General features: G+C 44.8%; 1 protein-coding gene across 8 annotated transcripts in view; it reads left to right on the forward strand.

Moving 5' to 3' along the window:
- PNPLA4 (patatin like domain 4, phospholipase and triacylglycerol lipase) overlaps positions 1 to 17601 on the forward strand; it is a 28922-nt gene extending 11321 nt beyond the window's left edge. For all 8 annotated transcript variants that reach the window (XM_081809205.1, XM_081809212.1, XM_081809206.1 and 5 more), the window contains 3 exons: positions 6491 to 6556; positions 16054 to 16206; positions 17363 to 17601. In XM_081809205.1, coding sequence (XP_081665331.1) covers positions 6491 to 6556; positions 16054 to 16206; positions 17363 to 17494 — 351 coding nt within the window. In that variant the 3' untranslated portion in view covers positions 17495 to 17601. The remainder of the gene's footprint in view (positions 1 to 6490; positions 6557 to 16053; positions 16207 to 17362) is intronic.
- The last annotated feature ends 1842 nt before the right edge of the window (positions 17602 to 19443 follow it).

Below are 19443 nucleotides of genomic sequence, written 5' to 3' on the forward strand. Positions count from 1 at the left end.
GGAGAGATAGCCACTGTCTTCTCAGAGGTTCCCTAAGGACCCGTGAGCAGAATGGTGGTAGGACTATGGGCTTCTGGTAAAACCAATCTCACGAGGTCTCAGGCAGAAACGAGGACACGGTCTTGGACACTGGAGGAAAGCCCTCCCTGCTGTGAGGTATCAGTGAAGGCTTCCAGTGTTTTCTGGGAGGTATAACTTGCGAGAGATAAAAATGGGTATTTGATGAGGCCTCATCCCAAGCAGAGTGTTGAAGGAGCTGCCTAGCTTCTCTTGACTGCTTCTATAAAACGCAAGAGAGAAACGACTTAAAGATGGAATCACTTATCAAAAGCGAGGTAAAGCTTAAATATTTGGACCATGCCCAGCCTGTCCTTATTGAAGAGTGACAGTGTCTTTGGAACAGAACTGGAAGGTGTGGGCAAACAGTCATCCAATGAGGATGTTGTCAGCCATCTAAAGAGAGGCCAGGACTACCGTCCAAGACAATGAAAGTATGACCCCTGAGGCATTGCAGAGATCCTCAGGGCTGCCCCTCTCCCGAGAAGCCCAGAGCACGAGGGCGACTGTAGACACACCCTCGCCTCTCACTGGACAATCCTCCCCCGCTCGGAGCCATGGGAGTGGGGATCCCAGACAAGAGGAAAGCTCTGGGGAGCTTCAGTCAGGACACTCAGAGGTGGGGCCCCACCCCTGCCCAGCAAAGCTTCAGGGGCAGGACCCTGCCACCAAGGGCCTGGGACATCCCGCCGAGGAGCATATCCTCAAGCCTTAAGGTCTAACGGAATTTGCCCCCTTGCGTTTCAGACTTGCTCTGAATGTGTTACCTCTGTTTGCTTTCCTGTTTCTCCCTTTTGGAATGGGAATGTCTATCCTGTGCCTTCTCACCACATATTTTAGAAGCACATAACATCACGATCTCGTACATTCACAGCTGGAGAGCAGATTGCCTCAGGATGAAGGGTACCTCAAGTCTCACCCATAGTTGACTTAGATGATATTTCGGTGAGACTTGGAACTTTAAACTTTGAGTTGATGCTAGAACAAGTTAATACTTTTTTGGCTGTTGGGAGGGATTGAATGTATTTTGCATGCAAGAAGGACATGAATTTGGGGGAAACGGGTGGAATGCTATGGTTTGAATATTTCTGTCACCAAAATTGGGGTTGAACCTAACCCTCATGAGATGGTATTAGCAGGTGGGGACGTTGGGAGGTGATGAGGTTATGAGGGCAGAATACTCATGGATGGGAAGAGTTCCCTTACAAAGAGACCCCAGACAGCACTCTTGCCCCTTCGGCCACAAGAGGACACAGCAAGAAGATGGGAAGGGGGCTCTCACCACACACCAGAAAGGCTGGTGCCATGTTCTTGAGCTCTGCAGTCCCCAGAACTGTGATAAATGTCTGTTGTTTATAAGTCACCCAGTTTATAGCATTTTGCTTTCACAGCCTGAATAAGACTAAGATCCTCAGGGTTGTTGGTGGTGGTGTTCTCCCCCCCACCATTCTCTGTATACCACTGCAAGTCAGACATGTGGTTTGCCTTCAGGTGTTATTTTGTCCAGACTTCACTTGTGCCAAGTCCTCCCCAGCTCCCCACTAGTGACTCAGACAAGATAGGGAGACACACGTAATGTGTGCTACCACAGAGGTGGGAATGACCCCCACATGGGGGATCCCTTATAGAGATAGACCAGAGCCCCAAAAGGCCTCCTCCTGCAAATGCCTCAGTTGTTGCTCTCCTCAAGCAGAGAGATTCATCTTGGATGCCACACTCTTTTTTGCGGGGGTGAGTTGAGGGGCAGATGAAAATGTTCCCGTGGAGGATGAAATGCACTGATCATTTATGGCAGTGGGTCGGTTGTTTTCAACAGAGCAACACCAGATTGAGACCCCATTTGGCAAAGGCAGATGGTCCCTTGGTAATGGAAGAGCCTAGCGCTTGTGTTCGGTGGGTGTGGTCAGCATTGTTCGCACAACTTCTCAGTGCCTTGGTTTCGTTTTAAGTTGGAATCCACACTGAGCCACCTACCCCACAAACTGCTACAGAGATCACCCGCATGGAGGCGCTTCGTCAGGTCCTCTTGAGTACCCCCCCGCCCAGGGGCCCTTGCTCTCCTGACTTTCCCCGTGTGCCGTGGGTCTGTGGCAAGTCGTTTACTTGCGAGCCCCTTTACACATTATTCCCTGAAGCCTGGGCTGTTTTTCTTCCCAAGGAAGTGTGCGATCAAGAAATCCAAGCCCATTTTCATATGAGTCTTCCGCAAAGTGTGATTGGGGAGGTAAATCCTTTGTTTGTAAGAAACTCGTATGTCACTTGCACAGCTGAGCAGAAACGATTTTGAAATTAACCATGCCGTGGAGTGGTGGTGTTGGCCCCTTGTCTGAATTAGCACCAGTCAGTGAATTCTTCATGTTTAAAACTGAGGGACACATGTGGTCTGAGCTGGTCTTTTGACCCAAGTGAATGCTCGTTGATCCTTATTCCCAGGAAGGCTTTCATGCAGAACCACATCGCTCTTGGGAAGAACAACCCTGTCTCCGTTGCTAGGATGTCCTAGATTTCTGCACACGTAGCGGGAATGCTCTTGTCGCGAGATCGTCTCACATTTAGCCTCCTGAAGGTGAAATAAGGCCTGCATTTAAGATTGGTCATTATCTTGGGAAGACTGGGGAAGATAAATTTGAATCTGTCTTTGAATTTTAACTACACCAGCAGGTTCTGAATAAACAGCCAGATCCTCATTAAACTCCACAGCAAACTTTAGGCATAAATGGAACTTGCTGGGAATTTATTCTCAAAAAGGAAGCCAGGCCACATAATTTTCTAAACACCCCTTTCCTATGAAATGTGAAATGAAAAGAGCTAGTCAGAACGTGTATTGAATATGCACTTGGCAATGTTAGTACAGTTGCTGCGGGAAGTTACTTTTATTTTCATCATTGTATATTTAGTAAGAATGAGACAAAAAACTAATCAGCGTTTGAACCTACGTCCGGTGCTTAAAGTGCTGGGCCCTGTGATGGGCCATGCATGGCAAGACCCCAATTTCTGCATCAGTGTTTGTCAACCATGGCGCCCCTGATAATTTGGGCTCCTCTGCTTCTCTGTGGTGGTGCATCCTGTGAGCTACAGCATGTCTAGAAGGATCTCTGGCTTCTACCCGCTAGATGCCCATAGTATCCCCCCCACACACACAGCTGGGACACACAGTACTGTGTCCAGACATCGCTAAACAAAGACACCCCCTCCCCTTGCTGGGAACCTCTGCTCCCCCTGTATTGAGATTTACTGGTGAGAAAAACCTCACTGGGAAAACAACGAGGTAAGACACAGCAGAAGGACACGTTTAGGCCTGCCATCTTATCAAGTGGCCTGAGAATGTCAGTGTTTGCCTCTTTCCTTAGAAAATCCTCTCTGCTTGCAGTAAAATGGCAGTAAGCAGACCTCGAAGAAGAAAAGCCACTTTGTTCTTAACTGTGGAAGCTAATTTCCCCACTAAACTTAGTTGGATATACAAATCAGCAGCACATAGAAAGAGAAAGCGAGGTATGACGAATAAATACATTGGTATAGAGGAGTGGCAGGTGTTTTCCCTTTGGATGAGCTCTTCCTATCAGCGAGGAGGATTCGTACGGTTCTTTTCTGTAGGGAAGTAATTGAATACTATTTTTCAACCAAACACCGCAAAAGAGTTCCAAGCATTGACTTGTGAACTTCACATTGTGCTCCGACACGCAGGGGTGGGGGGAAACACATAATTCGGACTCTTATGGTAGTGATTTTTTTTTTTTTTTGTAGGGCAGAAGTAATTGTGCAGCATATTGAAATAGATCGTTATATTTACAGAGTGCCTTTGGTTCTCTAAAGAGCGTTAAGTACTGCAATTTCACAATATGTGTGCAATCCACAAACTGTTCCTGTTACCACTACAGTGCATTTTGCCAAATAACTTCATTAAATAGCCACAGTGTGCCTGGAAAACATACCTAGAGTCTGTAATTGCTTTTTTAAAGGAGTAGCCAACGGATGAGAGAGCCAAATTTAGTTAGGGGGAATGCAGTCCTCGTAAGGCTGAACAGCCCTTCTCTGAAAAACACCCAACTGCTGATGCTCTGGGGCCCAGAAGGTTGGTTTCTGGCCTGTCGTCCCCCGCGCGGGCATGTGACGTCATCTCCCACAAACCCAGGGACCTTTGTACACTGGCTGTGCCGAAGATCACCGCACACCATTCGGAGGAGTGCCTAAGGACAGGCCTGTCTACACCCACTCTTCCTTGAGGACTGGTGACAAATCTCCTGTAAGATTGCCATTGCACTTGGGTTTGATGCCCTGCTACCGACATCTTGCAGTTCTTTTTTTTTTTTTTTTAAGATTTTATTTATTTGACAGAGAGAGAGACAGCGAGAGTAGGAACACAAGCAGCGGGAGCGGGAGAGGGAGAAGCAGGCTTCCCGCCGAGGAGGGAGCCCGATGCGGGACTCGATCCCAGGACCCCGGGATCATGACCTGAGCCGAAGGCAGACGCCCAACGACTGAGCCACCCAGGCGCCCCATCTTGCAGTTCTTAATACCTGCATTTTTACTTTGCACAGGACACACGAATTATGTAGCTGGTTCTGGCACCGAGCACCAGCCTGGGACAACAGAGAGGCGTGCCACGTGTCATTCCCTTCCCTTGTTCCTGCAGGAGTCCTGGCATTGTGCTACGAGGCCACTGAATTTGCTCCCACACAAATCTGATGCCCCAGGTGCTTCTGGACCCGCTGTCGGGAGCCCAGTGCTGTGAGGGCAGCTCCAACCAGGACCTCTCCCTCTGTCCTCGACATGCTCCCGACAACACGGGAGACTGCGTTTCTCCCACCGTTCAGACGGCGGGGAAACACCAGAGGGTCTTCACTGCTGCCACGGAGAAGGAGCGATAACAACAGGCGTCTGTCGAGTATCAGCCCTGAGAAGGACTGACTGACCATGCAGGAGATACCCTTGCCTTCAGCAGCTTTGGGCAGTGAGGAGCCAGGAGGCAGGAGCCAGGAGGCATGTTTAGAGGACGAGAGCCTGTGCCCACTGCTAGGGACAGGACGGAGACGTAACTGGGTTCCAGCGGCGTCAGGTGACAACCCGGAGAGGATTTTTCCTATAGAAAGTGCATTTTGCTGGTGACCAGATCGATTATTTACTCACAGTTCAGAGTAAATTGGCCTTTGAGAGCTAACCTCAGAAAACATACCTATAATATCGCTTCTTTGGGGGAAATGCCCTCTGAGTTCTAAATAATTCTACATAGATGATTTACAAATCAGTTTTAGGGCCATCATCCATTTCTGAATAATATATGCCCCCCCATCTCATGAAATCTTTCACAATAAACAGCCATAGCGTCTTTGCTTACCAGTTGGAAGATTATAGCTTAAATATTCAGTATCGACTGCGGTGTCTTTCCAAACAGAACAGTACTGACTTGGAAACTATACTGGAAAATAAAACACGTACATGTCAGAAAGGTTCCCAGTGCCAGGCTTCTTCTGTTGGAAGAAATGGTAATATTTTAAATGGCAATCTTTTTTGACTTTTTCAAAGGACGATAAGGGATAATTGGTGTTCCTACCTGCCACTGTCTCATTTATATCCAGACCATGTTGCTAACGCATGAAATGTGCTGCTATCCGTAGAAGCATCCTGGTGACAAAGTAGAACACCCCTAAGCTTCAGGCTAGCCTCCCCCGTAATAACCGGAGGGGTTCGCGCCTCTGAAAAATAAGAGTGCAACTTTATTTTCATTTTTATTTTTTAAAGAAAACTCGACCGCCACCACAGGGCTCATGACCCCAAGATCAAGAGTCCCAGGCTCGGACGGAGCCAGCCAGGCCCCACAAGGGTGCAACTTTAGTATGATTTTTATAGTATATGATAGAGCATCGTAAATAATTTATGAGTACACAGTCAAGAATTTAGCCTTACCTGGAGTTTAATGTTGTAACGACTTGGCTGTCTACAATTAAAATCCCGATTTTACGCAGGTGAGGTCAACGGAGACACAGAACATTGAACTGTGCATGTCTCTTCAAGGTCTTTTCAGGTATTAGAAGTGTTATTTTCGGGGCGCCTGGGTGGCTCAGTCGTTAAGCGTCTGCCTTCGGCTCAGGTCATGATCCCAGGGTCCTGGGATCGAGCCCCGCATCGGGCTCCCTGCTCGGCGGGAAGCCTGCTTCTCCCTCTCCCACTCCCCATGCTTGTGTTCCCTCTCTCGCTGTGTCTCTCTCTGTCAAATAAATAAATAAAATCTTTAAAAAAAAAAAAAAAAAGAAGTGTTATTTTCTATTTAACGGTGTCCTGTGTGCACTTGACATAGATATCTGGAACTCATTTCACGTTTTATAGTAGTTGTTATTTTTTGAAAAATTTCACATTTTATGGTAAACGTATCAAACCTGTTGAATGCGTGCTAACGCCTATGTTTATGAGCTGTTTCTTTATTTTATTCATCTAGGTTCTGCTGGCCAGCAGCTTCGTGCCCATTTATGCAGGACTGAAACCAGTGGAATACAAAGGGCAGGTAACACTCTCATAACTGATGAATTCGCCGTAATTCCTGTAGGACGATGTTTCCGTTGAAGGATCCAGTTTTATGATTACTCTTCTGGTTCCAAATCAGTTTATAGGATTTTTTTTTAATAACTAGTTTTGTTTGTAACAGAAAAAAAAAATCAAGTACAGGGGCCTTGGCACCTTACGGTCAAGATCTCGAGATTCAGAATGACTGGGATGCTCCTTTTTTCCTCTGATTGAAAACTTCATCCCTTTTGTTTAGAAAAAGAGTGAAAGACTTCAAAAAATAATAAAGTCCTATTTACAGCTCCTTCTATAAGCAGAACTGTGCTGTCAGGTGGGAAAAGGCATCAGGCTGCCACACACCCACCCGGCCCAGCCGAAGCTGGAGCGCTCCCCTCCGGCCCCCACACGGGAGCCCTTTACCGGGGAGCAAGACCCTCTTCTCCCAGGCCCTTCACTTACCCAAGTGTTTGTCAGACCGTCTGCATTCCAGGACAGCGCTCTTCACTTGGGGCCGACACTCAAGGCAGGAGACAGGTTCTGGGAGAGAAAGTTAGAGGTGAGCATCCCCCTGCAGTCTGCTTTCAGCCAGCGCTGTGGGGAGGTATTTTATGTACGTATTTATTTATTGTAAAGATTTTATTGATTTGAGAGAGGGAGAGAGAGAGTGCGCGCAGGCGTGTGTGCAAACACGAGTGGGGAGGGGCAGAAGGAGAAGCAGACTCCCCGCTGAGGGTCCCGATCCCAGGACCCTGAGATCATGACCTGAGCCGAAGGCAGATGCTTCACCGACTGAGCCATCCGGGCGCCTCTACGGGGAAGGTATTTTAGCCAGCTCCTTTCTGCATTCTGCACCATGGTTGCATTAAACGTTCATCATCCTACCCTTTATAGTGCCACACACACACGCTTTATAGTCAAATACACTATCTACTTGCCACATACCAGAGATACGGATTTTATAATCAAATACAGTATCTACTTAACACATACCAGAGATATGTATTTGTAATCAAATACAGTATCTTTTTTTTTTTTTAAAGATTTTTTATTTATTTATCTGAGAGAGAGAATGGGAGACAGAGAGTATGAGAGGGAGAGGATCAGAGGGAGAAGCAGACTCCCCGCCGAGCAGGGAGTCCGATGCGGGACTCGATCCCGGGACTCCAGGATCATGACCTGAGCCGAAGGCAGTCGCTTAACCAACTGAGCCACCCAGGCGCCCCTTCAAATACAGTATCTTTTTAACACATACAAGAGATAAGTATTTATAATCAAATACACTATCTATTTGACACATATCAGAAATATGCATTTTATAATCAAATGCACTATCTACTTAACAGATAACAGAGATCTGTATTTATAATCAAATACAGCATCTATTTAAGAGATACTAAAAATACATATTGTATAATCGAATACAGTGTCTTTTTTTAAGATTTTATTTATTTTTGCGAGAGAGAGAGTGAGCCTGCACGAGCAGGGGGAGGGACAGAGGAAGAAGAGCCTGCACGAGCAGGGGGAGGGACAGAGGGAGAAGCACATTCCCCACCGAGCAGGGAGCATGATGCAGGACTCGATCCCAGGACCCTGGGATCATGACCTGAGCCGAAGGCAGACGTTTAGCTGACTGAGCCACCCAGGTGCCCCTCAAATACAGTATCTATTTAACACCCAAGATCAGGCACATGTTCATGGATGGATAAATGCTGCTCATTTTATTTGTCTCATATATACATAATATGTATTTATTCTTAAGTGGGTGCATGAAAAATGTTTGATATCTTTCATTCATTCATTCACTCACTCAGTTTGAGGGCCCAGCACGATACTTGTACACAAGGAATGCATTTTTACAAATCTCTTACCTAATATGATTCGGAACCTGTCTGAGTTCTGGTCTTGCAAGTCCTCATGGTTTTCTTTCTTTGAGCTTTCCCGGCCTTTCCAATCCTTCGCTTCCTGTACAACTCTGGGCCCAAATTGGTCTGCCCCAGGATGGCTATCCAAAGGCACAGACGGGGAGAGCAAGGGACTGAGAGGTAAAGTAGCTGAAAAGGCCATGTAAAAAACTAAAGATGTATTGTATGGTGAGTAACATAACATAGTAAAAAAAAAAAAAAGAATAAACCTTAAAAAAAAAAAAAAAGGCCATGTAGGTACTAAGATGCAGAGCCTAAGAGGGACCGTTACTCTGACTTGAACTCTATGGATTAGCCATATACATGCAGTACATACAGAAGGCTAAAACCCTCTTTGTGACTGGGTAGAAACAAAATATACATTTTTTTTTTAGAGCAACATAAAATCATTTAAACATCAGCTCATGGAAAGCAGGGTTTTTCCCCCCCTATTGTTGATACTGTCTCTCAGAGCTAATAGGCATTTAGTTCCCAAGGAGCGTGAGCTATGTTGTCATCTAAAATTTTATTTGAAAGATACTGTACTTTACATAATTAGTTTAAGTTAAGAATCCTTTCCCCCTTATTATAGGAGTAAAAATTAATATTTATTTTTAGCTGTAAATTTTGAATACAGATGCTATCAAAATCAACTCTATCTTCGGAACATTGACTTTATAATGATCTGAAATGTAATGATTTTACTTCAAAGCTTGAATTTGCAATATACAATGATAGAGATGGCTAAATGGGAAGCAATGGTAAGGTGTTTTAGAAAGTATAGATTATGAAAGGGGGGCTCAGGAGCCCGGAGTCATCCGAATTGCCAATCTGATCAATGATTAAGAGGTGGCGACTGAGCAGGGAGGATGTAGATACAGCATGTGACAGTGAGGAGGTAGGGACTTCAGAAAGGGAGGATAGGGTCAAGGTGACAGTAGAGCTGAGTCCCAGAGCCCAGTGAGCTCTACGACTATGCTAAACACTTTGCCGTTGCAATATTAGTAAGAGTATCACGAAACAGGTGCAGGTGGGAGAGGCTTCTGGTTTTCTTGCACCATGAACTTTTCTTTCCTTCCTTAACAACAGTCAGAGCTGTGAGCTGGACCTGGAGCAGGGTGCTTCAAAGGCCACATTTCCCAGCTGCCCTTGTAGCTTGGTGTGGCTATACATGTAAGTGCTGGCCAGAGAGATAAGCTGAATTACAGTGGGACTTACCTTTGTTTACTTCCTGCTGCCCGGAACGTAATTGTGATGACTGGAACTATAGCAGCTATTGTGGATCATGAGGTCAGACATCACAGCCCGGAGATGGCCACAGAGTGAGCTGGAAACACCTGAGCCCTCAATGATTTGGGGAGGCCACCCGTGCATTTTCTTCTTCCCAGAAAAAGGAAGTAGAACTTGTGCTGTGACTGTTTGCCGTCAGCTGCAACAGAAGGGATTACTACCTGGTGTTTCACATATGAGGATATGCAGATGCAGAGATGTTCCGTTACTTCACTCAGGTCACCTCGCTCGTCAGGGGGCCGCTTTCCCAGAATGATCTCCAATGTTTGTGTCTCTGCCGCGCCTCTTGCCTCATTTTGCTTAGTGCGTTCCTTTAAAAAAAAAATAGATCTCCCTCGGTTTTTTTCCCTCCATCGCCATTCCCACTTGTTGGGTTCGTGACCCGACAACTAGCGGCGGTTAAAAAGGTCGGTCGTTCTCAGCTGCGTTTCCCATCGTACGACTGAGCACTTGGACATGAATGTGTGAACACAGCCACAGCTCAGCAGCCCAGAATGCAGCCCCTGAGTTGTGAGAAGGATGGAGACCAGCATTGAGGCCCCTGACCTTGGGCAGGAGGACAAGGTCTTGCTGATGACCCGTGTCTCTGAAGTAGACACAGGATAACTACTTAATTTTAATGCCTCCTGAAAGCATTCGGTTTTCCTTGGTGGTTTACTGATGTCCACAAAGAGGAGACTGCATGCACCCGAGGACGCACAGAGCCCTTGGAGACCCTGTCCGTTGATGCAGACCCAACACTACATGGCACTGTCGCTCTGTGCTCATCACGGACTCTCCATCAGCCTGATAGCCTCCTACAGGGGCTTAGAGGGTTTCTAGGCCAAGTTATTTTCCAGAACCGTTCCGTTTTCAGGGAAATGCAAACTGTGCTTTAAACGCAGTGTTTTGCTATGGGTGTGAGCTTTTCCTAGGATTTAAATTACAGAAAAATTCCTATAATGTTTTCATGGAACTCGGGTCCTGACTGGTGTGTTTGCTGTGCGGGTTTCCCTGAAGTGACGGAGACTGTGACAGAAGTGGGGACAAAGGGAACGGAGGATGACTTGCACTCGGGCCTTCGAGCTGTGGGACGTGGAGCCGTGCCCGTGTGGTGGAGGCCAAGAAGGGCCACGCGCTCCCTGCTCCTGCTGCTCCCGAGCAACGCACACTCCTCCTCGTTCCACCTCTGCGAGAACCCACGTATCGAACATACTGGATTCTATTAATATTTATTTGTGGACCGAATAGGTTTATTTTAAAAATCAATTATTAGTCACTTGAAAGTATCATTCCTTCGCAACACTGAAGATTAATTTGACAGACAGTATATTTCCTTCCCAACCTGTTTACCAGCTGTATGAAGTGGAACGACCTCTATTTCCTTTAACCTAATTTTTTTTTTAAAAAAGTTCTTGTAGCTTTTACTGGCTTCATCTTATAAGACCATTTTTAATACCCTGTTTATGGTAGATAGTCATGAACAGCTGAACACATGAATGAAAGAATGCAAACATATTGAAGGTCAGACTTGTATTTTTTACTAATGAATTTTCTATCCATATGTATGGCCTCTGAACATGCATACGATCGGGCTACGTTTTCACAGGTTCTTGCCATCAGTTTGGAACAAAAACGAGCTTTTTCAAGAGGAGCTCTTAACTAGCAAGTTGTTTTGTTTTGTTTTGTTTTCTTAAGAGATAGCATTATCATTGGCAAATGACCAAAATGTCCGAATAACAGAATAAGATCATCTCTAGAGCTGATATATGCAGATGACAAGAAAAGCTGTACGACTTTTTTGTTGTTGTTGTCTGAATTAGAATTCAGGTAATATTTTGATGGTTATATAGAGAAAATTTAACATTGACCTATTCTGGTCTATTGAGCATTTTGCATGGGTTATGGATTATTAATTCTTTCATTATTGGTATATTTCTGGGAAAGAGAACTGTGGAATACTCTATGTTACTATGTATTTGTGTAAAATCATTACTACAGACCTTAGGCTTCTATTTCTTCATGATTTGGACGTTTCACACGGATATGTAGCTCAGTCCCATCAAAGCAAAAGCCTGGCAACCAGCTCGATTTGGCTGGATGGAAATCTGCTTATCAATTCACAGTTAATCTGAAAGAGAAGATCTTATTTTTCAGCAACATTCTAAAATGCTTTGCAGTGTCTGTTTGAAAAGACACATTAGTCTTCCAGGGAATATTTTTGATATAACATACTCAGCGTTTTCTCAAACTTGAGTATCATCATTTTTGAATCAAAAATTAGAAACTCAGAAATTAAGACAACAATGTACCAATAATCTTTAGTGGAAGTAAAATGGTAGCATGGTTGTTCAACCTCTTCTTAAATTTTTTATTTATTTTAAGCTGTGTCCCTTGTATTGAGGAAAGCTCATCTATCCCTCCTCCCCTCCTGTGTTTCTTCACTTCAAATGGGAGATTCTGACCTATGTCGTGGAGAGTGCGTATCTCCTTCTCTTTCTCTCTGTCTCTCCTCCCTCCCTCTATTTTGAGAATCAAGGACCAAGAACGTCCTGTTGGACATAGCTATTTGTCCTCTGTTTCATACAAGATCAGACATGCTTGCAAATACAAAGTGATTCTTCAGGCCGTATTTACTGCCCCTGGCCCCGCCTGCCCCCCCTCCCCCCGCAGGAAACCGTTCCGATCCACATGGCTGTTTTACAGTGTGTGAGAAGGAAGAGCACAAGTGAGAAGACCAGCTGCACCCCCTCTGCTTGCATACTCTGCAGCAGAGGTTGGCAGATAATTTCCGAGAAGCACCCGATAAGATGGCATGGTGGGACATCCAGTCTCTGTTGACGCAGCTACTCAAGTTTGCCGTTGTAGTGGAAAAGCGGCACGGCTCTATGCCAATAAAACTTGATTTACAAAAGCAGGTGGTGGGCCGCAGTTTGCCAACCTGTAACCTAGACACCAAGGAACCCCGCAAGCCTCAGTTTCCTTTTCTGTAAAATGAGAAAACGGATTATACTAGCATGATCCTCCTATCTGCTGGCATTTTCACAGAGATTAAACCAAGTAATATGGGAGCGGTTGTTTCATAAACCATTAGGCTCTGTGCCATGATACTTACAATAATTATAGCTTTCAACATCTCATTCATTCTCCTGACAAAGTATTCTGTATTCACTTCTTTCTGAACAAAACACCTGAAGATAATTCAGCCCTGCATCAAGTCTTTCTCACGAACATACATATCTCCGTGTCCACCACGAATCCAGGCACACATTGGATGCTCTGAGGTGCTTGCAGGATGAATTCACAGGCCCTGATAGTAGAGATTACCTGCTTAGGTTTTTCTTTAAGAAGCTTTCCCCCTTAAGTTCTGTAACAAGAATTGCCTGAATTCATAAACCTCGGGGCATGTTCTTCGTATGTTCCCGGAGCACATCGGTGGGTTAGGCAAAATTTGACAAGTCCTGACACATGCATAAGCTGGCCTGTTTAGGTGTGACAGTTACCGCTATGCCTTTAGAAGTGATACGAAACCATCACGGGAAGAACCAGCACAGTTTGGTTTTCTCCCCGAAGAAGATTCTGGAATCACAGAAGCTCATGGCGGTAGTTAGCAGCTTCCAGAATGCTGCCCACAAGGTGGGAAGGAGGAGATGACTTGCAGAAATCTGTAGCAAACAGCCAGAGAATTCATGGACAGCATCATTTAAAATGCAGACTTTTAAACTAGACCACGCTAGATATAAGATATTTCCACTTTTAATTTGGGGTTGAGGAATGTTTACTGCCGTTACTGTTGTTTCCAGAGATTTTGCTAGAATCAGCATGCCTGCATGAATATGTGGTTTTTGGGAATGATACAGCTCCTGAGAGCATAAATCAGGAGTCTGACACACTGCACTTGGAGTATCTGAGCTGGTATCGAGTTATGGTTATAGAGGAGCTGGTAATGGTGCAAATTTAATCAAGTCATTTGATAAGCTGTACGTTTTCCACCGTCATTTATCCAATCAGAATAAGCTAACAAGAGTGAGGAAAATTTGGAGAAGGCATTTCCAGTTCCCGGAAATGGCAGTCATTCACCCTGTGGTAAATTAGAACACTCTGCAATGTGATGAGCCAGATTGCCCTTCTTTCTCTTAAGTTGACTGAGTCAGATGAGCTCATAGGACACATGGTACATATTTTTAATTTCCCTTGATGAAAACTACACAGATTTTTACATCATTGGTGATAAAGTCTTTTGAGAATATGAATGATAATTTTGAAAGGTTTTCTTTCTTTTTTTTTTTCCTCTCTAGGTATTAACATATTCCAGAAATCCGTATCCATGCCCAGAGCAATCAGAAAAACAAAACAAAACAAAAGGAAGCTCTGGGACAAGGAGGCATGGAAGTAGATACTGTGAGGCCTTCTCAGTGCAAATCTCCCTTATTTTAAACTGTCCCCATAAGCATATATATATACACAAACACATGGGAACATGGGTGTGTCAAACACACACAAACAGATATGAATATGTGTGTGTATAATACATAGAATGTTTTTTTTTTTTTTAAAGGTTTTATTTATTTGACAGAGAGAAACACAGCTAGAGAGGGAACATAAGCAGGGGGAGTGGGAGAGGGAGAAGCAGGCTCCCCGCGGAGCAGGGAGCCTGATGCGGGGCTCGATCCCAGGACCCTGGGACCAGGACCTGAGCCGAAGGCAGACGCTTAACGGCTGAGCCACCCAGGCGCCCCCATAGAATGTTATTACATGATAAGGTGTGTTATGTTCTTTGAAAAAGAATGACACTATGCAAATTATGGAGATCGGGTTTATTATAATCCAGTCTAATTCTGTTTTCTCCAACACCAAAATGCAATCCCCTCAAATTTTCAACACAGTTTCACTTTTCATGTATTTACTTTTATTCCCTTTTGGGGTGGGGGGGAGTTACGACGGCCAAAGCCATTGTAAACAGTGCAGGACTGATCATTCAGTCACTAGCTTTAGCAATAAAAATGAGTAAAAAGAGACATTAAAAAAAAGGAAAGAAAGAAAGATACCTTAGAACAAAATGAATGTATGTTTTAACCAAGTCCAGGGCATTTTATAATAACCAGTTTCTCCCTCCTCCCCCTGTCTTTGTGCTGAACAGAACAGCTTTGGTTCTCCTACATTGCATTCCAGATGTTCAGGGGAAACTTAGCATCGCAGAATTCTCCACTAAAGATTGTTTTGTGAGGGGTTCTCACCCATTATTGGACCGTGTGTTTTCTCTATCAACTGAAGGATATTTCCAATCCCAGATACAGCTTGGAGAATTCGTACTTCGGTTCTGTGTGTGTCTGTGTGTGTCTCTGCTGATGATGTCAATGCTGTCCGTTCAAAGATGCTTGTGACTCTTGCTTTTGAAATGGATCGCATAAGGATTATCATCTTCCTGTTTCTTTAGTTGTCCTTTTTCAGCACACAATTGTACAGAAGCCTCCAGAAGGTTTTCTTAACCTGCTGTGTCCATCTGTCTCCTTGGGTATGGGTCTGAAAACACAGAACCTCTTCTGAGTTCAGTGGGTTTGTTTTGTTTTGTTTTGTTTTGTTTTTTTAAATATAGTACTTCCCATTCTTTGTGGCTTTAAAACCTCATGTCTTAAACACAGGTGCCGCTTTGGAAATAGAAGGATTTTGGGTTGTTTGGCTTACTTTTGCATTTGCTACAGAAAATGCCAGCTTCTAGTTCTCATAATAAAAATGGAAATGTCCTGTGATGGTGGATGGTTTACTCAGTATCAACAGTAAACGTGGCTTTCCACTTTGATTTAATGATGAGCCCGAAACTTATTACATGTCTTCTTGTGTATGCATTCTTGTCATAAACATTTAGGTACAGTTGATGTATAATAATCTAGTTAAAGCTTTTAAACACCTGGAGAGGGGGGTGCCTGCGTGGCTCAGTCGGTTAAGCGTCTGCCTTCGGCTCAGGTCATGATCCCAGCATCCTGGGATCAAGCCCCAAGTCGGGCTCCCTGCTCCGCGGGGGCCTGCTTCTCCCTGTGTCTCCCTCTCTCTGTCTCTCATGAATAAATAAATAAAATCTTAAAAAAACAATAAATAAACAACTGGAGAAGCTTCCTGATTCTCGGAGGCTCTCATTATATGGGTAAATGGTTTGTGTACAAAGGTTTGTACAAAACTCACCAATCTGACTGGTGATGATAGTCATTTAAGAGCATTGCCAGGGCACGGATTCTATGAGAAGGAAAGAGTCCTGTTGAAAAGTCTGTGCTCGTCGTCCTGTGGGAGGTGCGTCGTTGACATGTGCTGACAAGCGGTGTTCTTTCCACAGAAGTGGGTAGATGGAGGCCTCACGAACAGCCTTCCCATCCTGCCCGTGGGCCGGACGGTGACGATCTCGCCCTTCAGTGGACGACTGGACATCTCCCCACGGGACAGAGGGCAGCTGGATCTCTATGTTACTGTCGCCAATCAGGACATAATGGTGAGTCAGAGGTTCCGTTACAGTTGAAGATCATCGCCCAAAAACTGCCAGAACTTTGGAAGCTTGTCGACAGTTTTATATACAAATGGCATCTTGTCAGCCGTACGGTTTTTTACTAGTTTACAACACGTCATGCACGTGGGCCTGGGGGTCCCCATACGCTGTGAGGGCACAAGCCGTTCACTATCTATTATCTGTTCGGGAGAAGTTCGCTTTGTCTTCACTCCTTCAGGACACGGAACGTATGGCAGGTTTTCAGTGCAGTTTTCAGTCGGATCATTTATTTGTTTTAAAAAATGGTGATCTGGGCGCCTGGGTGGCTCAGTTGGTTAAGCGACTGCCTTCGGCTCAGGTCATGATCCTGGAGTCCCGGGATCGAGTCCCGCATCGGGCTCCCTGCTCGGCGGGGAGTCTGCTTCTCCCTCTCCCGCTCCCCCGTCTTGTGCTCTTTCTCTCTCTCACTCTCTCTCTCAAATAAATAAATAAAATCTTTAAAAAAAAATAAAAAAAATAAAAAAATGGTGATCGTTAAGGATGGCAAAATATGGGAGAAAAACTTAGGGCCTCGACTGAGTAAGTTACATAAAATACGGACTCCCTTACATCTACCCCCTGTGGTCGCCAGCAGGAGGTGAAGTTACAGATGGAGATGTGTGTGGTTGTCACATCGGGGGGTGTTACTGGTATCCAGTACGTAAGGGTGAGGGACGCTGCTCGGCATCCTGCGATGCACCACACAGCCCCCACGACAAACGAGCATCTGGCCCCGATGTCCACGGTCCCGAGGCTGAGAAACCCTCAGCTCGCCCGTGGCTAAAGTTAAACCTTTAAGGTTCGATTTTCTCAAACTGTTTTTTTTTTTTTAAATATTTTATTTATTTATTTGACAGAGACACAGCGAGAGAGGGAACACAAGCAGGGGGAGTGGGAGAGGGAGAAGCAGGCTTCCCGCCGAGCAGGGAGCCCGATGCGGGGCTGGATCCCTGGACCCTGGGATCATGACCTGAGCCGAAGGCAGACGCTTAACCGACTGAGCCACCCAGGCGCCCCTCAAACTGGTTTTGTAAAATCAGGATTTGTGTCTATGATAGAAATCTTAGGTTACATTTGCCTGAACTGTAAGGTCCTATGGCTTCAATTTGTTCTTCTGTCCTAGTTGTCCGTGGCAAACTTGGTGAGGCTGAGCCAAGCCCTTTTCCCACCAAGCAAGAGGAAAATGGAATCACTCTATCAACATGGGTTTGATGACACCATTCAGTTTTTACTCAAAGAAAATTGGTTTGAATAGAATGCTTACAAGTTGATAATGCAAAACAGACTTCATACTTTTTTTTTTCCTTTTTTGTCCACATAGTGGTTGATGGAGGTTTCTAATTAAATCATTAAAAAAAAAAACCTATCAGCATTCTCTATTACTAGTTTTTGTAATATTTGTGATTATTTTTACTGAGCAAGGAAATGAGAGGTGTTTTATTAGGCAGCGTCATGAAGAAGGTTGCACACAGGTCATGAGGAGTCCCTATTCAGAGAGCACTCCTGTCCTTCGGAAAATTTAGAAGGGTAAGCAATTTGGGTGAACTATGGGATGTTGAAAAAGGAGGGCCGCCCCTTCCCCTTGCTCAGAATGTGACTGCATGCTTTTCATGTGAAACATGCACGTTTGCTTGGCATACCAGTCCTACCAGGGGTGGAGGGACAAAGCTTTGCTTCTCACGGGAGGATGCCGATTGTGCCCAGTGAGCAGGCAGGGGGTGGCTGGGACGTGGTAGCCCAGAAGCCGGCATGTTTCCCTTATTCTTAAGTAGAAATTTATGCCCTCCCCACCTTCCTCCTTTGAAAACCCTAACCTCGGCCCTCCCCACCTCCCTAACGTGATTATCCGGCTTTTTAATGCTTCCCTGTTGTAAACCCTAGTCTCATTAATACTTCTCTCTGTCTCTTTCTCCACATCTCCGTCTATCTCTTTCTGCCTATGTCTTGGTTTCTCCCTCTCTGTTCCTCCAAGGCCATACACCATCAGATGATTAGCCATTAGTCTATGCACTGGATATATCTACTCCAGGAACCCAGACAATATACCACTACAAATGAAGAACCCAATCAACCAAGTAGCCCAGTAAATACGAATTCAATCCAAAATAATCATCCAGCTATTATTTTAAGTCATGCTATACTGATTTAGCTCTTCCCTTTCTGAGTCGCAATCCTATCACTTTTGAGGACTTGTATGTGAGTTTATACTAATTCGTGGACACTGTCTCAAGTCTTAAATCTATTTTTGTGGGGCTTTGCCAAGCATAAACTCTTAATTACTAAGAGGCAGTTAGAAACAAACCAGTTTCATTGCTTGTCTTTCTTTAATTGTTACGCATTTTTCTTTTAACATTTGAAACCATTCTTTAAATCAGTTTTATGGCTCTTAAAAGCTCCAAATACACAATTTTCAGCACAAAACCACCAACGATTGCCTCTTTTCTTATGAGTTATGCAGAGACTCGTGATAGGGTAGTGATACTCCTTGGGGTATATACTTCTTGTTACTCTAGAAAACAGGTAATTGAATCTTCATACATTCTTTTATACGTGACATCAACATTTTCAGTTTAGAACATCTGTGCTCACTAGATTTCCCCCCATTTATCATTTTATGTGCCTATCCTATTTCTATGATATTTCAATACATTTTTAATGGATGTCTCCCCTCAGCAAAAACAAATGTTAGTATGTTAGATACCTAAGCTACTGTTCCTACTGCTTACATCTTTGACCACGTTGGTGGACAATACTTCCCTTGAAAACCACGGTAAGCTCACGCACAGGTGGGTGTGCAGTTCAGCCGTGATGTCCCACGAGGGAAAAGCGGCAGTAAACTGCAGTGTCTAGTTTCCACGAGCCAGGGGTGCTGGACTGAGTTCTCAAGCGGGGCGGGTCACAACGCATGCTCTGTGGCACTCAGAATGCGTCCTCATGCATCCATACTGATGGAAACCAGGCATTCCCAACAGACCCGGATCCTGATAGTTTTGCTGGGTGATTACTGTGATTGTCAGCCTGAGAAGTGCCTGATCCCCTGTCCGGGCAGTTTCCTAATGCCTTTGAATCTGTCATTTAAAATTTCATTAGTCTTTCTATTTTTCTTTTCAGTAACACTCTTTACGTTGTAACTATGGTAACCCACTGATCCCACTGACAATTAGAGAAACTAGATTTGGTTTTGAAGTTAAATAATGCTCTAAA

This window comes from Leptonychotes weddellii, chromosome X, assembly GCF_054177405.1.
Source record: "Leptonychotes weddellii isolate Sample4059 chromosome X, ASM5417740v2, whole genome shotgun sequence".
NCBI classification, from domain to species: domain Eukaryota; kingdom Metazoa; phylum Chordata; class Mammalia; order Carnivora; family Phocidae; genus Leptonychotes; species Leptonychotes weddellii.